The following is a 17,493-nucleotide window of genomic DNA, read 5'->3' on the forward strand; positions in this document are numbered from 1 at the left end:
GTAAAGGGGTGCATGAGAGAAGAGATGAAAATAAAGAAAAGAATGTTAGGAAAAACAATTTTAAAATACAGAAAGAGTAGAAAGAAGTGCAAAAGGGAACACAGACAATGCAATGTTAGAATAACAATGTAGAATTATAATATATAATATTTAATATGTAAATCAATATATTAATATTTAACTTTTTAAAACAAGCTATATATACATACATATATATATATATATATATATATATAAAACCATATAAAATTTTTTCTGTTCTAGTTTGTGTAGAAAATCTTTGATGATAGTTGTGGAGTTCATAATATAATAGAAAAATTTAAATTTTTTATTCCAAAAAGGTCCCTCAATATGTTTACTGTTTGTGTAATGATGGTTAAGTCACTTAATATCCCTGAGCCTTGATTTACTCAGCTGTAAAATGAGGGAATTGGACTAAATGGTCTCTGAGGTTCCTTCTTTCTTTGCTTCTAGGATCATATGGTTTTATAATCAATAATAAAAGGGTTTAATTGAACTAAGAATAGTTAGTTTCATGGTTTTCTCATAAGCTTGTCTCTCAGCCAAGAAGGAAGAGGAAAGTGTCACTGAAAGGGAGGCAGCAGGTTTTGGAGTGCATTGATCTGCAGGCCTAAGACAGCTGCTGAACATTTGATCTGACTCCATTTACTGGCTCCTTATATGTTGGGCTAACTGTTCTGGTTCAGCAACTCCTAACTGGCAAGAGTCCAGGCTGTTCCACCATTATTCTCCTTCCTGCCCTGTCTCTGACTTTCTAAACTTAAAAAACATGCCCCTTGTATTGAGCATATTCTCCTCACCACCCATGAAGACTTTTCAATTTCTTTTATGTAAGCTCTTTGAGAGCAGTCTGTTTTTCTTTTTGCTTGTTTTAGCACAGAGTCTGGCATATAGTAATACTACATTTAATAAACAGTTGTTTCCTCCATGCTTCCTGCTCTTCCTTCTTTATCTCCTCCCTTTTTTCTTTTCTCCCTTTTTTCTCCATTCATTTCTTCCTTTTTCCTTCCCTCCCTTAATTTTTTTCTCTCCCTTCCTTCCATTCTTTCTTCTTTTCTTTCCTTCCTCCATCAATGCATTTCTGCTTTCTTTTCTTCCTCCCTTTTGTTCTTTTTTTCTTCCTGCATTTTTTCTTTCCATTCTTCTTCCCTCCCTCCCTCTCATTCCTCCCTCTTCCTTACCCTTTAAGCCTCCAGGAAGAAAATTACAAAATGTCCTAATAATGGCAGCCTTGAAAAAAATACCATTCATAATGTCCTGGAGTCATCTAGCAATGGGCCATTTAAAATTTAGCTAGATTGGTCTTCTGATAACACACCATGAATTTCCCACTTGGACTTGATGCTTTTCCAGCTGATGATTTGAGGGGGAAGAGAAGGGTAGAATCATTTGAGTAGATTTTCAGTAAAGGAAATTGATAATATCTTAGGATTTTGGCAACATGATTTCTGGGTTGATTTCAGTTTTTAAAATCTTTTATTTTCCATTGTATTTGAAGCAACTAGTTTATTTTGCATTTGTTTGAAACTTTCCCAAGTACTGAAAGGCAACACTTATTTTAAAGTTTCTGTACAACCTTTTCCTTCCTGAAATACATTTAATTCCACAAGAGTTTATGAAACACTTATGTATCCCTGGCACTGTGCTGGGTCTTCAAGATCACAACATTCTTTAGTCAACCTGTTATGAAATCTGGAATTGTCTTTGATTCTTCATTATTCCTTACTCTCCATAGCTACACATAATTCTGTTTCTACAATATTTCTCACATTTGCCTCTTTGTCCCTACTCATAAGATTACCACCTAATTCAAGTCCTCAACCACTTTTTAAAAATTTATTTTTATTTTTTAAGAAATGTTTTGCTTATTTTGTTATTTATATTACCATAATTTCTCCCAATATCCCTTCTTTTCCCTACTTTCAGAAATATATCACCATATAATAGTGTTTCATCAAAAAAGATGAAAAATAAGCACAAATTAATATATCAAAAATAAGTGTGAAAACAAGTACAACATACAAAACTAGTAAACCACTCACTATTGTTAAGGAATTAAGTAATGATACTTTATATATTTTCTTTTGATTTATAATTTTGCAACATAAACTTTTGATTTTTGGTAATTATTTTTCCATCATCATTGTGGTATTGAGCGTGTTGCTTTCTTGCTTATGACCCTTGTCATAAGAAGGAAGCTAGAATAAGAGTGGATTTAGATGGAAAGATAATGGGTTTTGGGTTTGAGATATACTGAGTTTAAAATATTTATGGGAATTTTAAATGTTTATGGGAAATGTCCAACAAGCACTTTAGGGATGTGACACGACTTTCATACCTCCTACTGTCCCCTAAGCAAGCTATATTTAAGCACGGATATATATAATACATACACACACACACATATATACATTCACACCCATCCATAGATCCACACACAGATACATATATCTATATACACACATATCTACATATACTCAGACACACATATATAAGCATTTACCCATATGTAAACATATATCTAAAATAATATTAGTATAACTGACATATAATGTAGATTTCTTGATTGAATCTTGAAGTTTGACTTTGTCTAAGATCATTGTTTATTAGCCATACTTTTTTTTCCTAATAAATTTGGCTTCTGATCTATATTGTAGCATGTGTGTATATCTCTTCTTTCCTATTCCTGATAATTCTTCTACTCTAATTCTTTTCCTTAATTTGCCTTACTATTACCTAATCTCTCCCCCACATAAATCCTTCTCTTCTCTTCTTTCCCCACCCTTTAGTTCCCCTTCCAATCATCCTTTCCTCCTTATTTCTCTATAGATTTTGGAGGGTGCTATACATTTCATGGTACATATATAGTGTTGCCTATTTAACCCAAAAGTAGATTTTTCGAGTTTTCCTCCCTTCTCTAATGCTTCTGTGTCTATTCTTCCTCTGCACCTCATTTATATAAATTTTTCTTGTGAGCTACTGACATCAATCTTAAACATTTGGTATACATTTCTATGTAAAAAATATAATTTGTCCATGTTAACTTCTTGAAATTAATCTTAGATATTAGCTCTTATATGTTAATTTTTCTATTGAGTTCAGGTGTGGTTGAAAGAAAACCCTGAAAATTATTTTTTATTCAACATTATGGATAATTTTGCTGGATATGATATTTTTTACCTCAGGTCTAGTTCTTTTCATTGTTGATAGATATGATTCCAGGATTGTTGGTCTTTTTATTGTGACTGCTGATAAATTCTGTATAATTCTAATGGTAGCTCCAGCATATTTGAATTGTTTTTTCTTGTTTCTTGCAAAATTTCCTCTTTGATCTGAGGATTTCAAAATTTGGCAATAATATTCCTATGTTTTTCCACAAAGGATCTTGTTGAGGTGATAATCAGTGGATTTTTTTTTTTTCTATTTCTACTTTCCCCCGCATGTTCTATCACTCAGGATAATTTTCTTGGATTATTTCTTGCATTATTGTGTCAAGGTTCTTTTTCTTGTCACAGCTTTCAGGTAATCCAATTATTCTTATATTTTCTCTTCTTGATCTGTTCTTCAGATCTGTTCTTTTTCTTATGTTTAACATTCTGTTCTTTTTTTGTTTTGTTTTGTTACTTCTTGATCTTGATAGCTTCACTGCTTCCCCTTGCCCAATTCTAATTTTCAAAGAGTTATTTTCATCTTTAAGACTCTGCATCTCCTTTTCTAGTTGCATAACTTTTTTTCATAATCTTGTTTTTCTTGGATGGCTTTCTTTTTGTTTGTTTGTTTGTTTTTCTTCAGTGTCTCTCATTTGGATTTTTAAAATATTTTTTGACCTCTATAAATTCTCTCTGAGCAGAGAGCCATTTAATGTAACTCTTTGGGGTGGAAGAAGCTTTTTTACATCAATGTCTTCCTGTGATAATGAACCCTTGTCTTCCTTATTCCCATAAGTTAATATGGTTGGGTACTTTCTTCTTTGCCAATTCCTTTTTTAAAATAATAAGTATTACTGCAAGCTCTCTAAACATTGAGTAAGGGGATGGTGCTTTTTTACTTTAGCTCTCCGCTCTGATCTGGTATTCCAAACCAAGAGTTTCCCCTTCCTTCAAGTGCCCACAGCCAACAGTGCCTCTGTCCCACTGCTTCTGCACTTACAGAGTATACTGGTTCCTTCTCACTCTGCAGGATAGCTAGGCTTAACTTCCTAACCAGAGGTTTTCTTTGTCTTCCTGGACTCAGATCCTAGACTCTGCATGTGGTCCCAGAGATGAAAGTTTCTGTGGTTCCCGCTGAGGCTCCAGCTACATACACTCAGATCATCTCAGGGGTTCTTACTCTATGTTTCTGTGGAGCTAGCACTTCACACTAGTTAATCCTGCTTTGGAACTTTCTTTGGATCTTCTTGGGCTGCACCAGGAAACCCCTGCTCTACCCAAAATCATCTTGATGTTTCACCAGTCTATGTTTGCCTTGAGGCACAAATTAGTTCTATTTGTGAGGGAAACCTGGAGAACTTGAAATCTGCTGACCTATTCTGCTATCTTTCCAGAATCCTTCCTCTCAAGGTGCTACTTATGGGAATCCATAATAACCAGAGCAACTGGGTATTTGATTCTGTAGTTCATCTGTGAAGGTATGGAGATAGATACTATAACATAAGAGCAAAATCCCCTTATGTTTGACCCAAATCTCTTTTTCCTTAATTCAATTTCAGAACCCTGTAAACAAACAGAAGACTTCTTTGATGATCCCAGTGATGGTGTTTTAAAGATTAAAAAGGCAAGAAACTATTACCAGCAATCTATGTTCAATTATCTATAGATTATTAGTCTTTCATTTTCTCTCACATATTTTTCTTAATACTTAATAAAGGAACTGTTAATTGTGATTAATAACAGTAACAAAATTAACTTATATTTACACACTTAATCCTTTTATAAATATACTCATCCACGTCCATATAACTAATTAGCTTAAAAACAGGTTCTAAGAATCCAAATTTCCTAACTTTTAGCACAGTACTCGTCACCAAACTACCATAGAAATGAAGGCATAGAGGGAATACTCCCATGCCCTCATTTCTATGAAAAATAATGTATCTCTCTAATTATATTTTGTAGGATAGCACTTGTTGCCTTATATAAATAATCAGGTAAGCATAAGAATTGTCCTGGTAAATCCCACAAAAGATCATATATTTTAAAATTTTATTTAATGAGGTCCTCATTGACATTATTAAACAGGGAAAATTTGCTCCAAAGGCTTTGTCCTCCAAATTAATTCAAGACATAGCCATTATCATCCTCTATCTTAGCAAAATAATTATATGATTTGCCCTACTGCATTGTAGTAGCTGAGTCTTGGAATTGGGAGATGCAGATAAAAATCCATATTTTCCTACAGAATACTGCTAAGGCTATTGCATTAGTGGAGAACTAGGGACACATGGAAAGAAGTAAGATAAAATTTAGGCTTTGGGGACTGGAGAACAAAGCATCAAAAAGAAAAAGAGATGCAACATGGTGTGTTCAGAAACAACACTAAGTCCAGACTCAGAGTACTCCCATGGTCTGTCTCATAATCTGCAATTCATCATCACCCTAATGCTTACTTTCTTTTTTAAAAAATAAATCTTCCTTCTAATTCATACTAGCTATGTGATTCTGAGCAAGTCACTTAACTTCACAGTATTCTATACAATTTTTTTACAACCAAAAGTTGAAGAGAAGGTACAACTGTTTTGGAGAAAGGAATTTTTTCATCTGGGAATTTCCTAAATATGTGAAAATACAGATATAATCCCCACTCCTTAATTTTCTCCAGAATCACACCTATTTTCATGAGTCATAAAGTCATTTGTCTGATTACTATACTCTAGCTGCTTTCTAAAAATTAATTTGGTGATTTTTGGCTTAGTAGGCTCTTGTGCTTTTAAATAGGAAACTTCTGTAATAATAATAATAGTAATAATTAGCATAATAATATCAATAGCTAGCATTTACATAGCACTAAGGTTTGGAAAGCATTGTACAAACATTAACTCATCAGTGATTCAAGGCAATTCCAATAGACTTGTGATAGAAAATGTTATCTGTATTCAAAGAAAGAACTATGGAGACTGAATGTGGATCAAACTATAATATTTTCACCTTTTTGTTGTTTTGCTTTCTTGTTTTTATCCTTCCTCATGTTTTTGATTTCCTTTTGATTTGATTTTTCTTGCTCAGCATAACAAGTATGGAAATGTATTTAGAAGAATTGCACATGTTTAACCTATATCAGATTGTTTGCTGTTTTGAGGAGGGGGAGAGAAAAAGAGGGAGAAAAATTTGGTTTTTCAAAGGTAAACGGTGAAAACTATCTTTGCATGTATTTGAAAAATAAGATTATTTAAAATTAAAAAAACAAATATTAACTCAGTTTATCTTCACAATAACCTTGGCAGATAGGTGCTATTATTATCCTATTTTACAGATGAGGAAACTGTGCACAGACAGTGGTCAAGTGACTTGCCAAAAGTCATACAGCTAAAGTCAAAATCAGGTCCAAGTAATGCATCATTCTATCCACCTCAAGACTTAGCTATGTTCTGTGTATTCATTCCTGTATATATCTTTTGTTAGTCATATGTTTTCTTTAGTTTTAGCATGAATGTTAACTGAAAACAAGATGTCATAATTGCATTATGTCTTTGATTTAGGAAGAGCTCCGGGGAAGAAGTCACCTTTCAAATTCAAAAGCAAACAAAAGTCTTATGGTCTCTGAACATAATGATTCTAAGAAGGAAATGAGAAGCAAGACAATTTGCATACCAAACTATCTGGATCAGGAAATAAAAGTAAGAGCCATATTTATCATTGTGATTGTAATTAAAGAATATATAAATAAATCAATTATTCTATCAACAGATTTTTATTAGGTGACTGCTATTGGTTAGGCATTGTACCAGACCCTAAGGATCCAGATATAAATGATATTCTCTGACATCATGAAACATGCATTCCAACAGAGTAGATATTTTATATATTTATTTATACAGGAATATATAAACTAGATACAAATACATACAAAATAACTTAGGAAGGTAATTGCATTTGGGGGAAATCAAGAGAAGATTCAAGTAGGAAGCTGTACTTGAATCTTTTGAAGGAAACTGGGAATTCTAAGAAGCAGAGATGAGAAAGAACTGTATTTTAGAAATAGGGCATAGAAACAGAGCAAAGATAGAGATAGGAGATGAAATATCATCTATAAAAAACAGTAAGAAGTGAAAAGGCATAGTAACAGGGAAAAACGAGTGATAGAATGTTGTTAATGATTTTTTTTCTATATGCATTGAATGATTGTTTGGAGGGAGATTCTAGGAGTTACTATCTATATGAGCATATTTTAGAGGGTTGGTCTATTGAGGCTGACAGATGCTTCTTGCTAAATGCTAACAGTTTCTAGTGGGATGGAAGTAAATCAATTAGGAAGGGACAAACCTAGGAAGATATTAAAATAACAGCTTTCAGGAACATTCTTTGTAAGGAGGATATCTTCTGGGATATTCTATCTATTTATTGGTTATTTCCTCAAATAATCTATAGTCAAAGTGTTAGCGGTTATCCTACAGTTCTCAGTTTCCTCATCTATAAAATGAGGGGGTTTGACAAGATTGTTTCTGAAATTTCCTTCCAGTTCTGATTCTATGATCTTAATTTCACGTGGAAGGTGTGTACTGCCCACATGAGTTTGATTTATCAACATGGATTGTCTAATTGTCATTTGAGGGGAGGAATGGAAAATCTCCTCTATCCATGGGAAACTGATTTTTTTCCTAGAGGAGAGTTGGAAACTGGGGCGCCAAGGCTGGCATTCTGAGAGAGGTTACTAGACTAGAATTATATCTGTTTCCTAAATTCCTGTTCTGACTATAGTCCTCTTCTTCGTTTATCAGAAAGTTTGTCTCCATAACATCTCACAAGGTTCAACACCTGCTATAGTGCTATATTGTGCTCCCTAGCATGTGGACTCAGATATCTTAGCATGTGGACTTAGATGACAGCCATTGCATAAACTTACTGACTATGCTGTGAGGGGAAAGTAATCACACTCCCATAAAACAAAAATGGCTAGGTGAAGGGGCAGGACAATTCTCAGAGAGCCTCCACAGCTGTGAATTATAACACTTGAGGGAGTTGCAGGGCAGCCTTTGCATATGTAGATGTTCCTTATGGATTGGGAATGAAATAAATTGGAGACTAGAGGGAAGAGGAAAGAAGTCAGAGAACAGCAACTGCCTCTCAATCTCCTTGTATCATCATCATCTTCTCATATGAAGAGAACCATTCTACAGGTCTGAGTTAGATCTCCAGCAGCCCCTGGCGGGTCACTCCCTATCACAACAAAAGCCCTCTATTTAAAAAAAAAACAAAAACAAAAAAAAACTTTAGTCTGTAGTCCTCCTCAAAAGCTGAATCAATCTACATGATAATGAAATTTAAGGTGATCAGCTAATCCTGGGAGAAGAAACCCTGGAGCCAAAATCAAGCAGAGCTACAGGTAGAATATAAATATTACTGTACTAAGGACACAATTTTTGGGTTCAAGCCACTTTTCTCATATCTATCCCAAATAAAGGGGAAAGAGTAACATTAGTTTATACCCTACGGACTTGACTCTATCCCACTAAATGTTAGCTACACAAAAAAGATCATCATAAATCATGAAAAACGAATAAGTCCATTCATTTACAAATAACAAAAAGAGACTAGAGAAGTTCTAAATATTAGGATATTTTAGAAAACACAGAATCAGTGAATTCTCCCATTTTGAGTGACCAAGAAAGAGGTTCAGTATTAAAAGTAGTAGACCTGTATCCCTAAAGAAATCAAAGAAAAAGGACCTATATGTACAAAAATATAACAGATCTTTTTTGTGGTGGCAAAGAAATGGAAATTGACAGTATTCTTATCAATTGGAGCATGGCTGAACAAAATGTGGATAATGATTGTGATGGAGGACTATTGTGCTATAAGAAATGATGGGGGGAGGGGATGTTTCTGAAAAAAAAAGTGACAAGGATTATGCAAAGCGAAGTGAGAAGATGCACAGTAATAACAATGTTTTAATGATGATCAATTGTGAAAAACTCAGCTACTCTGATTAATGTTCTAACACAATTAGAAAGGACTTATAATGAAAATCCATTATCCACCTTCAGAGAAAGAAATGATGAACTCTGAGTGCAAATTGAAGAATAATTTTGTCACCTTATCTTTTTTTCTTTTTTGTAATATGGCTAATATGAAAATGTTTTGTATGATGCCCCAATACAATTGATAGCATATTTTTTACCTTCTCAGTGGGCAGAGGAGGAGGAGTAGGGAAAGAGAGAATCTAGAATTCAAAATTTAAAAAGAAAAGAATGTAAAAGATAAATAAAAAGTTTTTTTTAAAAAATTGAATCAATCAAATCTGAAAAATAATAAGAAAAATAACATAAGAAAGCAACTTGAACAAAACCTCTTAGTAAAGCTGAAGAGTTATAATAATTTCCAGAAAGCATTGAGACACTTTAAGGAAACATTGGGAAATATTGTAAACATAACTTTATTATTAAGGGACCAAAAAAAAAGAAATGATGAATGCGTATTAATGTCCATTGAGAGAATAGATTTCTTATTCTAACATCTTAGATTTAGAAATCTACTTGATGCAGTTTTCTGCTTCTGGAAAACATTTTTCCTTGGAAATTTTGTGTCTTTGATTACCACTTACAGATTGTCCAGTCCAATATTTTTAAAAAATTTTTTTAACATTTCTATTTAAATTTTTGAATTCCAAATTCACTCTCTCTCCTTCCCCTTCCCTTCAAGGATAAGCAATCAGATATAGGTTACAGATGTGCAATTGTATAAAACATTTCCATATTAGTCATTTTGTACAAGAAGACTCAAATAAAATAAAAAATCAAAATAGCATGCTTCAGTCTATATTCAACTAATATCAGTTCATTTTCTGAAGGTAGCTAGCATTTTTCATCTTGAGTCCTTTGGGATTATCTGGGACTATTGTATTGCTGAGAATAGCTAAATCATCCACAATTCTTTATCATACAAGATTGTTGTTACTATTGTATGATATTTTCTTGGTTCTGTTCACTACTATGCATCAGTTCATGTAAGTCTATGGTTTTCTGAAGTCATCCTACTTGTCATTTCTTATAGCACAATAATATTCCATTATAATTATATATAACAAACAGCTCTTTTTGTAGTGGTAAGAAACTGGAAATTGAGTGGATGCCCACCATTTGGGAAATGGCTGGATAAGTTGTGCTATATTAATATAATGGAATATTATTGTGCTATAAGAAATGATCAGCAAGATGATTTCAAAAAGGCCTGAAGAGACTTACATGAACTGATGCTAAGTGGAGTAGAACCAAAAAAATTTTTACATACCAACAAGAAGATTATGTTATGATCAATTGTGATGAACTTGGCTCTTTTCAACAATGAGGTAATTCAGGCCATTTCCAATAGACTTGTGATGGAGAGAGCCATCTGCATCCAGACAGAGAAATATGGGAACTGAATATAGATCACAGCGTAGTATTTTCACCTTTTTTTATTGTTTACTTGCTTGTTTTTTCCTAATTATTTTTCTTTGTGATCTGATTTCTTCTTCTTGTACAGCATGATAAATGTGGAAATATGTTTAGAAGAATTGCACATGTTTAACCTGCATTGGTTTACTTGCTGCCTAGGAGAGGGGGAAAGGGAGGAAGGAGGGAGGAAAATTTGGAACACAAGGTTTTGCAAGGGTGAATGCTGAAAACTATCTTTGTATGTATTTTGAAAAATAAAAAAGCTATTATAAATTTTTAAAACCATAATTATATATAACAACTTGTTTAATCATTATTAGCTTAACAATAATTTAAACAATTATACCTGAATTCAAAACTCAGAACAAATAAAATTACAATTTTAAGAAACTACCTCATATAGCAAGTTTCACTAATCACATCTTAGGGCAGGATACAGTTATATTTCTGATTGTGATAATATACAGTTAAAAATCAGTAAGTGAAACATAACTTTAGTATTCATCAAATACATAAAAGGTCTTGCTAAAAAGAAAACTACAACAAAACTTTCATTTGTGAGTGTATATGTACATTGTTCATATATATTATATTCAAATATCCTGATGTAGTAATTAGCAAAGATTTTTTTAAAAATCACATTCTAGAATTTCATAAAGAAAGTGAATATATGGTGATTCACTCAAAATTCAGAAAGACAGTGGTTTCTAGTAAGTAGCCTGGACAGCTCAAGAAATCATGTATTAACTTCTAGTGCAAAATAAAAAATATTTTTAAATGAACACAATGGATAGAGTATTTGGCCCAGAGTTAAAACCACCTTGATTTCAAATCTAGCCTCAAGTGTGATCCTGGGCAAATCACTTAATTTCTGCTTGCCTCAGTTTCCTCATCTGTAAATGGTGATAATAATAGCACAGTGTTATTGTGACAAATAAGATAATAACAAATAAATCAATCACTTAGTACAGTACCTACAACATAGCTAGTGCTATATAAATGTAAATCATTATTATCTAGTTTGATTTTTATAAACAATCAGTAATCCAATTTACTATCTTAGGATTTATAAGGATCTCACTTTCTCTTTAGTCAGATACATCTTTTAGTTCCTTCTCCCACTGAGCCGTTAAAATTTCTGACCTTGCCAAATTAGAAAATCCTAAGGGATCTGGGAAAATCCTCAAAGAACTTTACACTAAATGAGAATTTACAAAGTCTTTTGAATTGCCCCTCACTTAAAGGCTTTCTTGGAATTTTCTAGTTAGTAAAAATCATATTCTTCTGTGCTAAAACAATAAATCTGTGACTTTTCATAAAAGGGAGGAGGTAATAAAGGAGTCTAAGTACAATATGTATGTAACTTTAGTAAAATTTCTATTTTTCCTTCAAAAATTCTAGAGAACTATATCATAAAAACTCACTAGAATATTTCAGCATTTGTAAAAAAACATTCAAACCATAATTTGGAAATTCACAATAAAGAAATTACATTTGTCACAAATTCAGTACCTAATTAGTTTTAAATGCCATAAATACTTATCAATAGAGAAAAAGATTTTCTTTTCTCTTACCTATCTGTCTTCATCTCTTCATTCCCAACTTATCTAAATTAGGAAGATCTAGATGAGATTATATATTTTGAAAGCTTTGGGAAGAAAATTATCAGAAATACTATTTTCTTTTTTTTCTACTAAAACTTGATTGGAAAAGAGATAATTCAACATTAGATACCTGGAATGAAAAATATTATTTAACATTAGACACCTGGAATGAAAAGTATATTTTTTTCTGCCAATTCCCAGAAAAACTGGCAGTAATAACAGGTATCAACAAAAGATCATTAAAGAAGCCAGAATCTCTCTGCAAGAAAACTAATATTTGTATCTGCTGGCACCTTTGCCTCGGGGTCTCTACTCTTATTTCTTGTTTTTCTTTTCTTATTTTCCTGATTAAAGATAAAAATTATCAGGGATTTCAGAAAATTGTTGATACTCCAAAAAAAAAAAGGACATATGTGAATCAAGCAATTGGGTATTAGGTGGAAAATATGATGAATAATGCCAGTAGCTCTTCTCTGGAAAATTCTCATAAGGAGATAGTTTTCTCTTTTCCCTAGAAGAAACATTATTTTTTCAAAATTTGTTTAACAAATTTTCAGGATTCCAATAACACATTTGTTTTAGGAGTTTGATCTTTATTTTATACCCTTTAAAAGTTGTAAAGGTCTATGTTCAAAGGTACCAAATCATGGCCAAGGCCAATTCAGTAGAATAAATGTAGAATGACCATTTAATTGGATAGAATTTAAAAAGTATGGACTTAAACCTTCTCTGTCTGAAATTTATTTCCAATTATTCAAAAGTACCTAGAAGAGAATGACCAGATCCCATAATGACTACTGATGACTAAAAATTTTTGTGGTTTGTGTTAGGCTTCTCTGTTTTGAATAGGATAACTACTAGCTACTTGAGTTTTACACTAGATTCTTGAACCTCCATTCTTTAATATAATGAATTGATAAATTAGATAGGAAAAAGGCAGCCAAGATATTGAGTAAACATAAATTATAATTAGACAACATAGTACAAAAATATACAAGAGAGCTAACTGTTCTTGTAGATATCTCAATATATATCTAGGTCTTAAGTTACTGAACTCAGGAATTGGATCATGCAATCTTAAATAAGGTTACCAGAATTGCTGCATGAATATTCTTATCAATTTGATAGATGAAAACAATAAGCCAGCATGAAGCAGAAGATAGACTTCATTATAATCCAAATGTGAGAAATCTTACCAGCAGTTGATAGAGAATACATCACTCACAATTCAGCAAGCAATATTTTTATATTATTTGAAACAACAACAACAAAAACAAAAACAAAAAAACCCCTACTGTAATGACTGCTCATTATACAACAGCTAATCATAGGAAAAAATAGTATGTTTGTTTTAACTATATGAGACAGTGCCAGGCTTAGAGTCAAGAAGGCTCATCTTCATGAATTCAAATCTAGTATTATTTACTTACTATGTGACCCTGAGCAAGTCACTCATTCCTGTTTGTCTTAGTTCCTTATCTGTAAAATAAGCTGGAGAAAAAAATGGCAAGGAACTCCAGTACCTTTGCCAAGAAAATCCCATATAGGGTCATAATGAGTCGGATATTTGGAAATGACTGGTTAATATAATAGGAGATATATAAGAGTTGTGTCTTTGTTAGTATAACTAATTTTGCTAATTCAGAGAGAGCTACCAGCTGGATAAGAGAAAGGAACATTTTAGAAATTCTGAAAGCCTTCTTAAAAAAAAATAAACCAATTAAGTCTTTTTATATAAAGTAGAGGGGGAAAGAAAACACTGAAGGAGACCAGCTGCTGCAGCTGGTCTTGCAGTTCATTCAGAGGTCAAAAGCAGCAAAATGAAGGCAGTTATATTCTCTCAGACATATACTTTCAACAAGGAAATTTTTCCTTTACCTGAAGAATGTTTTCCATTTTCTCAAATTCATATAATCTTTCATGTTCCACTATGGCCACTCCAATTACCTTTTCCCCTAAATTCCTCACTGGCATTTCTACATCTGTGAGATTAGACTTGGAAATCAGAAATCTCTGCAACACTCTGGTGAGGAATTGTATCCTCAAGGACAGTTAATAATCATAACTGTGAATGTGAATGGAATTAATGCTCCCACATAATTTAAGTGGGTAGCAGAGTGCATTAAAAAGCAGAATTCTACAATATGTTGTTTACATTTGAATCAGACAGAAAAGAGAGAGAAAAGGGTTTCATGCTTCAGCAGAGCCTCAGGCAACAGGTAAACACCAATCATACAGGTGCCTAAGCAAATGGGCAGGCACCAGCAATGGAACCCCACATATAACTCAGCATACCCAGGCAAACAGGAAGCTATCAGCAATGGAATCCACGGGGATCCACCTCATGCTTCAGTGTAGTCCTAGGGCAATAGCCAAACACCAGTGCAAGAACATGCTGCTGGCCTTATCATATAGCAGCACCGGGATCCTGGATCAGCAACAGAGAAGCTTCCAGATCCCTTCAGCCTTGGCAGTACATCCTCATCCCACCCTCTCAACATAGCATCAGACATGAGGGTCCCCCATGGGCCTCAGGGCAACATCAATACAGCATCATTAAATAATTAGCCAAGTCCTGTAACCTTTGGCACAAGAAGCCTGAGACAATGCACCTTCCACCCTAGGAACAAGATAAAATTTAAAAGAAAGGAAAAAGACCAAAAAAGATTTTTGAAAAACAACAAAAAAAAATCTGACCACAGAAAATTATTATGGTGACAGGGAAGATCAAGATACAAACTCAGAAAAGGACAACAATGTCAAATATCTTTGGACTAAGCCCCCCAAATCAGAAAGTGAATTTAAGATTAAAAAGAACTCATGGAAGAGTGTAAAAAGGAGTTTAAAAATCAATCAAAAGCAAAAAAAAAAAAAAAAAAAAAAAGATTTAATTAAAAGAGATAAAAATGGAAATTACATCTTCCTAAAATGTACCATAGACAATAAAGTAATATCAGTATTAAACATCTAAGCACTAAATGGCATAGCACCCAAATTTCTAAAGAAGTAAAATGAATTACAGGAAGAAATAGAGAGTAAAACTATACTAGTGGGGGTTCTTAATTTTCTTCTCTCAGAATTAGATAAATCTAACCATAAAATAAACAACAAAAAAAGGAAGTTAAGGAGGTGAATACAATTTTAGAAAAGTTAAATATGGTAAAATAGAGATAGAGATAAATATACTTTTTTCTCAATGGTACCTGGCACCTACACAAAAACTGACTATGTATTAAGGCATAGAAATTTCACAATCAAATACAAAAAAGTAGAAATATTAAATGCATCCTTTTTAGATCATGATATAATAAAATTATACTTAACAAAAGGCCACAGGAAGATAGCTTAAAATTTAATTGGAGAGTAAATAATCTAATTCTAAATAATAAGTAGATCAAAGAACAAATATGGAAATAATTTCATCAAAGAGAATAACAATAATGAGATAACATACCAAAATTTATGGTATCCAAATCAGTACTTAGCGGAATCTTTATATTTTTAAATGCTTACATCAATCAAATGGAGAAAGAGATCAATGAATTAGGCATGCAACTAAAAAAGCTAGAAAAAAGAACAAATTAAAAACTCATAATTTACAACCTAATTAGAAATCCTGAAAATCAAAGGAAGGATGAATAAAACTCAAAATAAGAAAACCATTGAACTAATAAGTAAAACTAGGAACTAATTTTATGAGGGAAACCAAATAAAATAGAAGAAAACCAAATTATCAATATCAAAAATTAAAAGGTGAATTCACCACTTGTGAAGAAGAAATAGAATTATAGGTCAGTGGAATAAAGTAGACACACAAGAGTAGTAAATAGCCATGGCAACCCAGAATTTGATAAATGCAAAGACCCTCACTTCTGGTACAAAAACTCAGTAATTAGTCAACCTGCCATCTGGGGGAAGGGGTAGGGAGAAGAAAGGAAAAAGTTGGAACAAAAGAATTTGCAACTGTCAATGCTGAAAATTACCTATGCATATATCTTGTAAATAAAAAGCTATAAAAAATGAAAGTCAAAATTTATCTTTAAATGTAATTGGAAAAAAAATAAAATATTATTTTAAAAAACAACCAATAAAACACCAAATAGTTATTACTATGTAACTAGTAGTTACTACTATTATTTACTATGTAGTAGGGCAGGAATACTTAGCCTTTTTGTGCCATGGATCTCTTTTTCAGTCTAGTGCCCCTTCTCAGAATAATATTCTTAAGAACATAAAATGCATAGGACTATAAGTGAAATTAATTATATTGAAATATAGTTATCAAAGTATTAAAAGAGCAAATTTTCAGTTAAGAACTGTGCTTGGCACTGGCAATATGCAGACAAAAATGAAACAGTCCACTTCAAAAAATTTAATTCTGTCAGATATGTAATATCTGATGCCTCTATTTATTAGTAGAATAGCCCAGGATAAATTCTATAAGTGAAAGAACAGGATATTTACTAGATGAATATTCCCCACCACATCACAAACATGCTTCTTTCAGATTTTGTCAAAGCTGTGTGAAATTTTACAAACTGACTCCCTGGCCGAACTCCTAGAGTGGCTACTCCAAGCAAGTGTTCAAGGTAAGAGGCAGGAACATTAAATGCCTCAGGTAAGCTATTCAGAAACCATGGGGTGCTTTCTTTCCTAAGAAGGTCTTAAAAGCTAGGGGAAACTTCATTCCTCTACCATGAATTTATATGAATGCAGGTAGGGCAGTCTAGACTACCAGAAAGTATTCCAAGATTACATGTTTGTCTGCTTAAATGATGTTTCCTCCTATTGCTAGATTTTACTCAACATGTCTCATGTCAAAATGAGCATCTTCTCCCCAAATCAAAATTTCCTTTTAATGTTAATGTCTCAAAGTCTTTGTCACTATTCTCCCAATTGCCCATGTTTGACTTGCCCCTCTTCTTCATCTCCTTACAGGCAACCAACATTTCCTATCAATTCTTCTAAAAATTTTGAAATTTTACTTTGTCTTTACATTCCCAGTGATGTCATTCTAATCTGGGACATCACTACCGCCAAACTTAATACAATACTTTATATCTGGCACCTCTGACACCAATACTTCTTTTTCTATTCCATTAATAAAGCAGCAAGCATTTATTAAAGTACCTACTAGGTACTTAAAAACTGCGGGTTTTGTGGGTTATTGTAGTATTAATACCACTCCTTTTGTTATATTTTATATTCCCACTTCAAAAATCAAGCTGACTACCCTACAGACATTACCCAATTTTTAGTCACTTTATGGATACTACAAAT

General features: G+C 32.8%; 1 protein-coding gene across 2 annotated transcripts in view; it reads left to right on the forward strand.

The window, feature by feature from the left end:
- The window catches only part of C6H4orf17 (chromosome 6 C4orf17 homolog), a 46,753-nt gene that overhangs the window by 13,968 nt on the left and 15,292 nt on the right, over window positions 1-17,493 (forward strand). For both annotated transcript variants that reach the window (XM_003772945.4, XM_031941937.1), the window contains 3 exons: window positions 4,730-4,794; window positions 6,716-6,853; window positions 16,721-16,802. In XM_003772945.4, coding sequence (XP_003772993.1) covers window positions 4,730-4,794; window positions 6,716-6,853; window positions 16,721-16,802 — 285 coding nt within the window. The remainder of the gene's footprint in view (window positions 1-4,729; window positions 4,795-6,715; window positions 6,854-16,720; window positions 16,803-17,493) is intronic.

Source organism: Sarcophilus harrisii, chromosome 6 (genome assembly GCF_902635505.1).
Source record: "Sarcophilus harrisii chromosome 6, mSarHar1.11, whole genome shotgun sequence".
NCBI classification, from domain to species: Eukaryota; Metazoa; Chordata; class Mammalia; order Dasyuromorphia; family Dasyuridae; genus Sarcophilus; species Sarcophilus harrisii.